Source organism: Bombina bombina, chromosome 4 (assembly GCF_027579735.1).
Source record: "Bombina bombina isolate aBomBom1 chromosome 4, aBomBom1.pri, whole genome shotgun sequence".
Lineage (NCBI taxonomy): Eukaryota > Metazoa > Chordata > Amphibia > Anura > Bombinatoridae > Bombina > Bombina bombina.
This window is the reverse complement of record NC_069502.1, coordinates 161,816,996-161,830,039: the sequence shown is the minus strand read 5'-3', so window position 1 is coordinate 161,830,039 and position 13,044 is coordinate 161,816,996. Positions and strand designations below refer to the sequence as shown.

General features: G+C 37.6%; 1 protein-coding gene across 1 annotated transcript in view; it reads right to left on the bottom strand.

The window, feature by feature from the left end:
* Positions 1 to 11,464: 11,464 nt before the first annotated feature.
* LOC128657045 (uncharacterized) overlaps positions 11,465 to 13,044 on the bottom strand; it is a 62,684-nt gene continuing 61,104 nt past the window's right edge. Inside the window, exon 7 of the mRNA XM_053711268.1 lies at positions 11,465 to 12,121. Coding sequence (XP_053567243.1) covers positions 11,466 to 12,121 — 656 coding nt within the window. The 3' untranslated portion in view covers position 11,465. The remainder of the gene's footprint in view (positions 12,122 to 13,044) is intronic.

Below are 13,044 nucleotides of genomic sequence, written 5' to 3'. Positions count from 1 at the left end.
TATATCATTCTGCCAACTAAAATTATTGCTGCAGTTGATCTAGTAACATCTGACATTTACCAAGCACAACATAATGATCCGGATATACCACCAATTTGTACCCCAGATTCTGAATCTGGGCTATACATGAATAATGGTCTCATATATGTACCTTCATCTCTAAGAAACCAAATTATTCAACAACATCATGATTCCCCTTTAGCTGGACATCCAGGCATTGAAAAAACTACTGAACTTGTCAGTAGAGATTATTGGTGGCCGCAGATGAAAACTACCATTCAAACCTATGTTGTAAATTGTCACACTTGTGCAAAGAAAAAGAAAGAACACCATAAACCCCATGGTCTCTTAACACCTCTACCTATACCCATAAAGCCTTGGGATATGATAGCTATTGATTTTATTGTAGACCTGCCCATCTCAAATGGTCACAACACTATAATGGTAGTAGTAGACCATCTAACCAAAATGGCACATTTTATTCCATTAAAAAGAACATCATCTGCATTCACAACTGCAAAATACTTCCATAGTCATGTAGTTAGACTACATGGTTTACCAGCATCCATTGTAACAGATCGTGGAAGTCAATTCACTTCAAAATTTTGGATTTTTTTATGTAAGACCTTACATATCTCACTCAGGCTAACAACTGCTTTCCATCCACAGTCAAATGGTCAAAAGGAACGCCTAAACCAAACTCTAGAACAGTATTTGAGATGTTTTATCTCATCCCAACAAGATGATTGGTATGATTGGCTACCTAGCGCAGAATTCGCTTACAACAATTCAATTAATACCTCAACTAAAGTCTCTCCTTTTTATGCAACTTATGGCTTTCATCCACGATCTTATCCAAATACACTTACATGTTCTCAGTCTCCATCAGTTTCCAATTATACTGAGTCTATAAAAGACGTTATGGAATCTTTACAGAACCATTTGGTTACTGCCAAAGAAACACAGAAAAAATATTACGACAAAAAGAGAATACCTTCTCCCGACTATAAACCCCAAGATATGGTTTGGTTATCCACGAAAAATATCAAATTATCTGTGCCCAGTAAAAAACTAGCAGATCAATACATTGGTCCTTTCCCAATACTTAAGGTAATAAACGAGAATGCTGTGACTTTAAAATTACCTCCCACTATGAGAATTCACCCCTCATTCCATGTGTCATTATTAAAACTGTTTGTGGGTACCACGGTTCCATCTACTGACGCCCCTGATCTCACGTTGCCTGATCCTCAGGATTACGAAGTGGATGGCATTCTGGACTCTAGGATATGTAGGAGGAAGCTTGAATACCTAGTGCATTGGAAAGGTTATGGTGATGAAGAGAACTCATGGGTTTCTTTGGGAGACTTGAATGCACCTGATTTATTGAGGGACTTTCATGTTCGCTTTCCTTCCAAACCGGGTCTTCAGTCTGCTGGGAGGGGCTCTTGAATGGGGGGATCTGTCAGCATTTGGCTACTCAATATGCCTTTAAGACAAGTACTCCTCCCCTAACATAACCCTATTTAAACACCACCTTTCCCAAGATTCATTGCTTGATTATTAAAGAGAAATAGAGGACAGCTAAATTGTCTCTCTATTAACTTATGTATGTTAAGCCAATTTCTATCCTTATCTAAAGCTACATTTATTGATGTTCAACTACAAGTCCCTAATATCTTTGGGATCATTTGAGAATTGCTATTTAACTTTACTCCTTGCAAATTAGGAGTGTACTTTTCTGTGTCTTAAAGACAGCTGTGAGTTTCTACCGCTCATACTGAATCAGCCTGGACTCGGATGCTCAGGCTGCTGGTGACGTCATCTCCGCTTCTGCTGTAACACCGCGCTGCACGCCAGAGTCAGCACTTGCTGTTCGCATCAGACGCTGCTCTCCTGCTTCCGCATTAGACGCTGGGGTTTCCTTCTGACAAGTAAGACAAGCTACCTCTCATAACCTGAAAACCAAATCAGTTTAAAGTATGTGCACCAACGATTAACTTGATAAGCATGCTAGGAAATCGTATGTTAGTAATGCATTACTGAAGAACCATAAGAGGGATTATTAACCACATAGCGTTTATTTGATTCATCTGTCTCTGGATTACAAAATGCAAACTAACTTCTTATCAAATCCATTATCATATTCTGTTGTTGATTGATCCTATTCAACTTGACCTCATATTCATTTGTCTAAGTTTATAAGCTGGTAATCACTGAACCACCAATTATGATTTCTCATTCAGAATTTTTAAAACATATCTATGATGTTTACAGTCCTAAACCTATTTCTGATTTCTCAACATTTGAATAGAGTCTGTCACATCTACAGAGTCATGTAGGTTGTGTCATTTCACACAAATCTTCTAGTAACATTGTATTCCTACAGGTCCCTAATACCTAAGCTATGGTATTATTGGAGATTATGAATACAAACATTCACCATTTAATTAAATATTCAATTTTCAATTTTTATTATAAAGACATTCAGACCTGTTTTCTCACATCATCACTCTCTAATTACAACAGCATCTTACTCAGAACTTTATAACTATTTCCCTGCTACAAGTTGTCATTGCTGAAATATCCTGCTGCAAATATGTTAACATATTCAGAACTCTGCATCTATATGTTCAATTAAAAGCTTTCATGTGATTCTCCAATATATGCACAAACAGTAATTAATGCCTAAACTTGCAGCTTGTCTAAATACCTGTGCAGCTGTGCTTAACTCTGACATACAGCTTTATATAATATTATGTACTGTGAACCTACAACAAACCTTAGTTTGCATCTAAGTATCAAACTTCTACCTGTTTACTCTGGAGCCTGAACATTGCTATATATTTCTCTCATTGAATCCTGCAGCTACTCCTGTTAACTAATTATAACTCACAGTGAAGCCAGAATATATTGTAAACAAATATTGCACCCTCCATTAATTCTTTAATAACTTCTAGCAACTATGAATTACAGAATATCATCTATCCACGTCCAGGATACTCTTCCCCGGGTCAGGGGTCGGTGTCTTCAAATCCCTACCACTGCCCCAAGGGTCTGTTTCCTGAGCGCATGTACACCGGATCATGACAGAATGTTAATGCCTAAAAAAGGGAACCGCAGTGGTAGTGGATGCACCGACCCTCAAAGGAAAATAAAAAATTACAACATATCTCAGAGCCAAGCAATCCCTAAAGGAAAAACAGAAGATTTTCATACTTTAAAATTTAAAGACACAGTGCTCCTATTCTAGACTGTCCTATACTCATGTTCGTGGTTACCATTTTGGTGAAACTGATCCTGAATCTGACTATGAAAATGAAGAGGATTTAACCATAGCTTCAGCAGAAAAAAATCAGATCTTTAAAGATTTAAAGAGACAAAACCACTTTTCTAGAATTTCATCTGTTCCTCATGTTTGTGATTTCCATTTTGGTGAAACTGATTCTGAGTCTGACTATGTAACTGAAGAGGATGCATTCATAGATTCAGCAGAAAAAATTCAGACCTTTAAAGATTTAAAGAGACAGGACTACTGTTCCAGAATACCATCTACTCCTCCTGTTTGTGATTCCTATCCTGATGATACTGATTCTGAGTCTGAATATGTCAACAAGGAGGATGACTTTGCAGATCCAGCTGAATTGGCATTAGACTGGTATGAGCGCAACTTTAATTCGCCACAAACTCAGACAAAACCTCAACCTATTTGCTATAATGACATCCTTGGTTGTTATATTTACAATATGGATGATACAGACAGCTCCCATCATGAAACCTCTCATGGAAATACTGATCTTCCTATTTCTGATATTCCCATGGAATCGTTAGATTGGACAGATTCAGAGACGGAAGAAAAGACATCTGGTTTACAGACTGCTGTTTGGAGAAAAGGTCCCCTCAACTACTATGCAGATTTATTACATCAGAATTATGCATCCAGTGATGAAGAGGATTTCTGTTCTCAACCTGATATAAGGTACTACAAGCCACAATGGCAGCAACCTAAGAAGCCTCATACTGGGAAGAAATATCAGTTATCTAAGCTCTCTAAGAAAAAGAAGAATAAGAAGAAAGTCTTTCTGCCTACAGAAAATCAAAAGTGCACAGAGGAAACTCAGCCTGAATCTCCTGTTTCAGTTTCTGTTGTACCAGACCCTCTCTTGCCTCATGACACTGTCAACACCAAGCTGGATGTTGTCTCTAGTCACCATCTGTCTGTTCTTAATGATATCTAATGGTATCTCTTCTCAGACTCTGCAACAACTACAGAAACTGTTTCCAACTATTGATTTCTTGCATCCCACTCATGCTGCCTCAATGTCTATAAATCCTGTGCTAGAAACAAAAGATAATTTTGTTCCAGATATACAATCTAACAGTTTACCAGAGATAGTCCTTGGAGAATTTAGCTCTATATTCAAACTCAAATAAGTATGCCTGCTGAACCCCAGACAACTTCTGAGTCAGAATCTTGTGTCACAATTCCTCCGCATCTACCTGAGTGTGGCATATTTCAGTACACTTCACCTTCTCAAAATTCTTCTGTTACTGCATCTAAGAAATTGTTTCCCTTGGGAGATACTTTGCACCAACCTACATTTTCTACTACATCAGTTTCCTGTACAGGAATTCCTGATACTCAATCCTGTGAGGACAACTTTGAACCAAGTTCGCAAGTGGACATTCTTGAACCTGAAACTTGTACAAAAGTTCTTCAAGAAGATTCCCCTGTGCCCATTCCTGTTCCTGTTTTCCATGATTATACTACTAAACCTGACATCAAGGTGGACTCTCCTGTTTTTGACCCTGGTATGGGTATTCCTTTGTTTAACCCAGAAATGCGTGTAATAATACTTGATCCTGAAGATAGCCATGCCCTCTACTCAGAAGCGAGTATGGTTCTTGGCTGTAAAGTGGGTCTTGTTAATTCTTCGTTTATGAACCCTGAAAAAAGCCTTGCCCTCTGCTCAGAAGAGAGTATGGTTCCTGGCTCTAAAGTGGGTTCTTTTCCTTTCTCTATAGTTGAACCTTGCCCTGGCATGGGCATTCCTTCACCCGATCCTACTGAGGATATTCCTGAACCTTGCCCAGATGTGGGTACTTCTGTACCTTGCCCTTGCATTGGCATTCCTACACTTGATCCTATTGAGGATATTCCTGAACATTGCCCAGATGTGGGTATTCCTGAACCTGGCCCTGGTGTGGGCATTCATATACCTGTTCTTAGTGAGGACACTTTTGTTTCTGAATCCAGTAAGGAGACATTTCCTATTGAATTAGAAGATGGCAAGAACTGGACAAATCTTGCACTCTACACTCCTATCTCCTACTTTGAAGAAAGCCCTGCTATTGCGTTAGAAGTGGCTATAGCTTTTTCTTTTGGAGTATATCTAATCCTCAGCCAAGAGGTTAATTCTGAGGATACTCAAATCTCTGACCCAAAGGTGGTTAATCTGGTTATCAATCCAGAATGCTGCATCTCTATTTCTGAAGCTGAGGAAAGCCTATTCATATCTCTAGGACTGGCTGCCATTTCATTGGCTATGTACATGCTCATCTATCATGAAGAACATACGCCTATCTACCCTCAGGATGATTCTGTGGTAGGAAGCTCATTGTATGTTACGTTCATGCATTCTCACTATGACTACAAAAAAGTTGACTTCAAGTTTTGCTCTCATCATTGTCAAGATCTTTTGATACCTGAATTACATGGCCTTTACTTCATCATTCAACTTTTTCAAGAGATTTCCAACCCTCCTTTCTTGATCTCCATACACCTACTACCGGTACTCCATATCATTTTTGTTCTCTCTCCTGTTGGATTGTGTTGGGCGCCCGGAGGTCGCCTTTGAGGAGGGCGATCTGTAACATATCTCAGCCTAATGTCACTATCCCTTTAAGACTTCCTTCTCTGACTGCTGCATTTGGGCAGTATTCACATTCAGCTTGCTTGCCTGCCTGATTAATCATTCATGCACCTGATTACCTCAGTCTCTTTTTAAGCCTTCTCAGGTCTAATGTGCTTGGCATTAATATTGAAGTTATGATCATGAACAACAGAGGTCTGTGACTGTTTCCTGCATGAAATTGCCAACTATTTCAACCTACAGCATTTTCTATTACCAATGCTTAAAATCATCAAATCGCAAGTATCCAAATAATTCCATTTCTGTTTCCTGGACACTGCTACTTAACAAACTCTGAACTTTATTATAAATCAAGCATACTTTTGGTTATCATCACTCTCTAATTACAACAGCATCTTACTCAGAACTTTATAACTATTTCCCTGCTACAAGTTGTCATTGCTGAAATATCCTGCTGCAAATATGTTAACATATTCAGAACTCTGCATCTATATGTTCAATTAAAGCTTTCATGTGATTCTCCAATATATGCACAAACAGTAATTAATGCCTAAACTTGCAGCTTGTCTAAATACCTGTGCAGCTGTGCTTAACTCTGACATACAGCTTTATATAATATTATGTACTGTGAACCTACAACAAACCTTAGTTTGCATCTAAGTATCAAACTTCTACCTGTTTACTCTGGAGCCTGAACATTGCTATATATTTCTCTCATTGAATCCTGCAGCTACTCCTGTTAACTAATTATAACTCACAGTGAAGCCAGAATATATTGTAAACAAATATTGCACCCTCCATTAATTCTTCAATAACTTCTAGCAACTATGGATCACAGAATATCATCTATCCACGTCCAGGATACTCTTCCCCGGGTCAGGGGTCGGTGTCTTCAAATCCCTACCACTGCCCCGAGGGTCTGTTTCCTGAGCGCATGTACACCGGATCATGACATAGTGGATGCCTTGTGGAAAAGCCATCCAGTAGACATGGTAGACACACTGAAGGAGTTTAAACATGCATGGGATAGGTATACGCTATGCTAGATCAGTCTCACACACACACACTCAATTGCACACTCGGTATCACACACACCCTCATAGTCTCACACCCACACCCGCTTACACACTATCACACACATACCTTCATAGTCTATCTCACACACACATTCGATTGCACACTATCAATTTGCACACTATCACCCACACACAGCCTCCCAGTCTCATACACACACCCACACTCTTACACATACCTTTAGTCACACACATACACTTTTGCAGTCTCACACTGTCACACACACACTCTCACAGTCTCACACTCTGTCTCACTCCTTTGCACACTGTCACACACACTGTCTCACAGCCTCAGCCTTTCACACACACTTTTGCACACTGTCACACACACTCACAGTCTCACACTGTGTCCTCCCTCCACTCCTCAAAACGGTTGGCGGACACTGCAAGGGCCTGTCACAGACACCAGTGTCCGTGTACGGACACCTTGCCTATCCCTGGTGTGTAGGAACAGAAACACCATTATCAATATACACTGATCATTTGAAAATTGGTGAATCATAGGCCCTGGGACCAAAAAATAAAAAAAATCAAATTTTATTAATATACATATAGACCAAAAAAGCATATGTTTGTAAAATATATATAAAATAAAAACTAACCAAATAATGGTCATTATTTTAATATAGGTATATTAAAACCTTGCCCTCTAACTCGTAGAAAGTATGAGGGTGGGTCTATTGACCAGAATTAATGTGTGCAATACAATTGTAAAAAAAAGTATTCTATTTTTAAATGCAGATGAATTTATAAATATTAATTTATTAATAAAAATTGCGTATAATAGTTTATGTTTAAAATAGATGCATATGCAGAGAGGTATAAACACTTAAACCCTGCTATAGTTGATAATTATAATTAGCTATAAGAAAAGTATGGATATAAAAAAACGTTAATAGAAAAACTGGGATTCTAGTGAGTCGAATAAAACCTAGTGATCACATAGGTAATATAAAACTAAAATAACTACATTGAGGAAAAAATAAGTATCTATAAACATCTATGTTAAACTTATCTGTTTCCCATGAAAAATGTATGGAGCTCCGTATGGCGTGCGTGGCCCAAAAACCGGAAGCGAGAAAAACTGGAAGTGACATCACTTATCTTGTGATACCTTACACGTTTTGTTGAGCACTAGTCAACTTTATCAGAGGTGCATCCTTATCCATCCTAAGCATCTATTTATGCTAGTGGACCCGGATATGTATTTAAATGGAGTCCATTAATTAGGGAATTTTTGCCTCTATTTATTAATTTATAGCATATTTCTGTATATTTATGTTTATGTTTATTTATATCAAAATGGGTTTATGTAGTCTGAATTTGATATACAAGAAGAAGAAGAAAAAAGAAAAAATAAAAACGAACAAAAAGGCTGTAGTTAATTTGTTCTCTTCACTTTTAAAGAGAAAACTTTAGATAAGTGTGAAAAATATTTAGAAATATTAAGAAGTATTAAAAATGAAGATAAAAACCCCCATAGAGGATAGTTTTTATTTAGGATGTAGATCGTTAAAAAATATTTAATAAAAATATTAATATTTGGTATTTAAATACAACTTAATATGAATTAATTTTATCATAAAATATGCATATGTCCTTGTTTTTAGCCAATGTGGTACTTATCATAAAATATACTTGGATCTATACATATCTGAGTAAAGCAAGAATGGAATGGAAGTGCTGTGAGCTGTTTATCCCTTGACCTTAGGTTTAATTTGAATTTAAGAAAAAAGACTGATTCAATTTAAAGGAATGCGGCTAAGTCAATGTTCTTGTTTAGCCCATATGGTACTCGTGTATCCAAGTGATGTATCCAATAAATCTCTCTTTTTCTTAGTTGTAGTAGTCTTTCTTTGCCAAAACTAGGAGGGATCTGCTCAATTGCTTTAATGATTAGTTCTTTTGGGTCATTATTGTGATGTTCCTCGAAGTGAGTACTGAGACCATATTTGGATATTTCTCCTTCTATGTTTTTCACATGTTCCAGTAATCGAGTCTGTAAAGTCCATTTAGTTCTTCCAAGGTAAATTTTTTGGCACTTACATTCGATTTGATAAACCACATACTCTGATTTACAGGTCAGGAAGCTAGTGATTGGAATTTGGTCTTTATCATTGTTTAAAATCCATTTATTATATGTTTTGTTTGTGCTGGTATGTTTGCGGCATTCACAATTCTTTCTACCGCATTTAAAAAAGCCTTTTACTGGATTTAACGTTTTTGCTGCTGTTTTATTTTGTGTTTTCAATTTTGTGGGAGCTAGAATATTCTTTAAATTCATATTTTTTCAATATGTTACCGTTGGTTTATTTGGTAATTCTCCTGTAAGTAATGGATCATTCTTCAATATGTGCTAGTGTTTCCTCAAAAGAATTTCAATTTGAGGAGCAGCGTGATTGTAGGTGGTGACAAAGTGTGGAACATTTTGTCTGGTTTTCTCGGTTTGTATTTTTCGTCTGCCTCCAACTATCTACTTTCTTGTATGATTCTTCCACAATTTTTGTGTCAAAGTTTTTTTCCCGAAACTTTTCTTTTAGAGAAGTTGCTGCTATTTCAAAGTCTTCTGTTTTTGTACAATTCCTTTTTAACCTTTGAAATTGCATTTATTATAGATACTTATAAAGTTTTTTTTCTGACACACATATGTTAGTTTGTATCTGTGCAAATTAAATTACATTCAGTAAAAGTCCCTAAGAGTAACCTGATTTCCACAATTCAGAAACTCCATATGAGATAACTTCAGGTGGAACATATAATATTCCATGATCCTGTATTAGCGCTACTACTTAAACCTTTTTCATAGAAATATATACACACCTATACATATATTTAGACAAACATGTATACAATATAGCCCTTTCATTTCAAATAACTTGTCATATAATGCAAAAGAGAACAAGTGGTGCCTCATATTATAACTCTGCTGCAGATAACAATCAATATAGTAATACAAAATTTGCTCACAATTTTGGGTAGTACCTGTTAAGAAATAAGTGCTAATGAAGCAGGCTGGCACTTGCCGTGGTCAGCTCACTGACTGGTGATTACAGCTGCAAACAGCATATCTCATCCTCCTCCTTTGATCTCCCCGGCAAGGATGTTTGTTACCAATCTCCTCTGGAATTCAGCACGCCACGGATTAATTCCAAATATCTGAGAATGGTGAAGGGATCCGATAGCCACTTTGTAAAGGTGCCGGCAAAACTTAACAAACAAATCTCCAAAGTGTTATTGGAAAAATAAAAAAGGTTTTATTGCAACACGGTTCTCAACAGCACAAGGGGCCATTTCCTCAAGCATAAATAAGGGAAAACAAAGCATTCTTTTAACACTCTTCATTACGTGGTGATAGGATGTGTTCAGTATGAATGTCCATTCACAATCGAGGTATTACATAAAAACCATGACCTTTAAAGTCGTCAATCCCCGGCCTTAATCTTATAACCATTATAAGTTAAAATAATAACATAAATAAAAGAGTTACACACAGCTTTGGTATAAAATTTGGCCGCAGCCATTTTATTAACAACACAATTTAAATATTGAGTAATAAATATTTTCAAACATTTTCAAACATTTTTCCACAGAACATACCTGATGTTCATAAATAACATTACTGACAAATAAAACATAAACCACAGCGGTGCTAGTTCCCAAACCCACAAAAACAAGATGGCCGTTATTCAACAACTGGACTCAGCTATATCCCTGTTGAGTCCGTCCAAGTACACCTAAACTTTAATAGGGAACCCCTTGCCCCTATAAAACCAGTTGTCCACTCACCCCATGGAGAGGCAACTACTTAAAATCCTCCAAATCACTTGGCCATATTGCGTACCATATTTGTCTGGGAACTAGCACCCCCGCCTTGCTGCGACAAACACGAACAAGGAAGGAAAAACAAAGATTAGGGAGGGAGGGAGGGAGCACTTTCTAGAAAGGTTTGATAATTATTCTGATGACAGATTCTCCCGCTCTTTCTTTAAATGCGTAACAGCGCGTGCTAAGCCCGCCCCCTACAGTAAATAACCAATCACACCCAAGGCCTAATTCCTCCAACGGTCAAGTCCCCTTCCCGTTACTTCGAACTCCCAGGGGTTCCCTGACCTTTAAAGTCGTCAATCCCCGGCCTTAATCTTATAACCATTATAAGTTAAAATAATAACATAAATAAAAGAGTTACACACAGCTTTGGTATAAAATTTGGCCGCAGCCATTTTATTAACAACACAATTTAAATATTGAGTAATAAATATTTTCAAACATTTTCAAACATTTTTCCACAGAACATACCTGATGTTCATAAATAACATTACTGACAAATAAAACATAAACCACAGCGGTGCTAGTTCCCAAACCCACAAAAACAAGATGGCCGTTATTCAACAACTGGACTCAGCTATATCCCTGTTGAGTCCGTCCAAGTACACCTAAACTTTAATAGGGAACCCCTTGCCCCTATAAAACCAGTTGTCCACTCACCCCATGGAGAGGCAACTACTTAAAATCCTCCAAATCACTTGGCCATATTGCGTACCATATTTGTCTGGGAACTAGCACCCCCGCCACCGACTGGACTGACCGAACAGCCCAGTCCCGCCAAACCCAATATTTTTCCCAAAGCTTCTTTTATATCGAAAATAAATAGCTGCAGCCCAAATTGGTTAAAATGAACACCATCTTTTAAATAAAATTCCTCAGCTCCATCTACTTCAAAATCTGGGTGGAAAACTACGCCTCCCCCCAACCTCTTAACAAAAGAGCTAATTATTTTGTTAATTTTTTTACGACTCTTTTCTAGCCTATCATAATCCCTCGCTGATCTCCAAACCAACCTAGGAGTAATCTGTGACCAAATTATTTTGATTTCAGGATGAAGTTCCTTTATGTTGCCCAGATCTCTTTTGATTCTTCTAACTAGTTCCTTTTGAGGAATCATACCTAAATCATTTCCCCCCAAATGCACTATCAAAACCTGAGGACGAGGAAACATTCTGCCAAAATCTAGAAACAACGGAAAAAAGAGTTCCCAGCACATCCCCCTAATCCCAAACCATTTGACCTCCCATTGATCCACAGGACACCCAAGCTGAAGGCCGCCCATTTTCTTACTGGCCTCAGCATTGGCCCAGTATATAAACGAATGCCCCATCACCCATACGATCTTTACACCTAAAATAAGAGAAAAAGGAGTGTTCAGGATGATTACAACTCAAACATTCCAAAACATACATTCTATTCAAGGTTTTTTTTTTTTTTTTTTTTATATCCTTAAATCAGGCCTAACATAAGATTTATAACGACTTGAACCCCATCTACCAATCTTTTTAACTATATCCTCTCTGAGACCTAACATAGCGGCTTCAGTAGCCGCTCCAATCCGGAAAGAATGAGATCCAAACTCTAAAGGATTAAGACCCAATAAAACAATTGAACCTCTTAAAATGGCTCTAAATTGATATTGTGATAAAAAAGAACCGTCTGAATGAACCAACAAAGGGCCATCCTGCAAAGGCCGTATGGACCCATAAAGCATCATTACCTGACATGGACATATTTCACCACCGCTAGGGAATAGCACTATGTTCTTGCCTTTCCCATATATGTCCGTTTTACTATTTCTCAGTAATATTTCTACTCTGTTATCATTCCATAATACATCTTCTTTTTGTAAACCACCTGACACTTTTTTGCTAGGGCTTACCAATTCCGAAACTCTAAATGCCCCAAAAAAGGCCAATACAAAGGCCGTTCTAAATAATATTAATTCAAATCTTGATGCACAAATCTCTGCTAATACCACCCAAACTTTTTGAAGTAAAGAAAATGTAATAGGTCTTCTCTTATCTCTAACCTTTGTCTTTTTCTTCAAGCCTTTAAGAACCTGACGGACCCAAAAAACCTTTGTAACATCAGACAAACCTAATAAGCGAAATCTAAAAGCAAGGGCCGCCAATCTTCTTTCCATATTAGATGGTGACAAACCCACATTTCCCCAATGCCACATCCATTCCAATAAGCAACCCGTGACATCATCATACCCTTCTTTAATTTCAGATTGACATAACCACATTTCCCATTCCTTCCAAACTGAT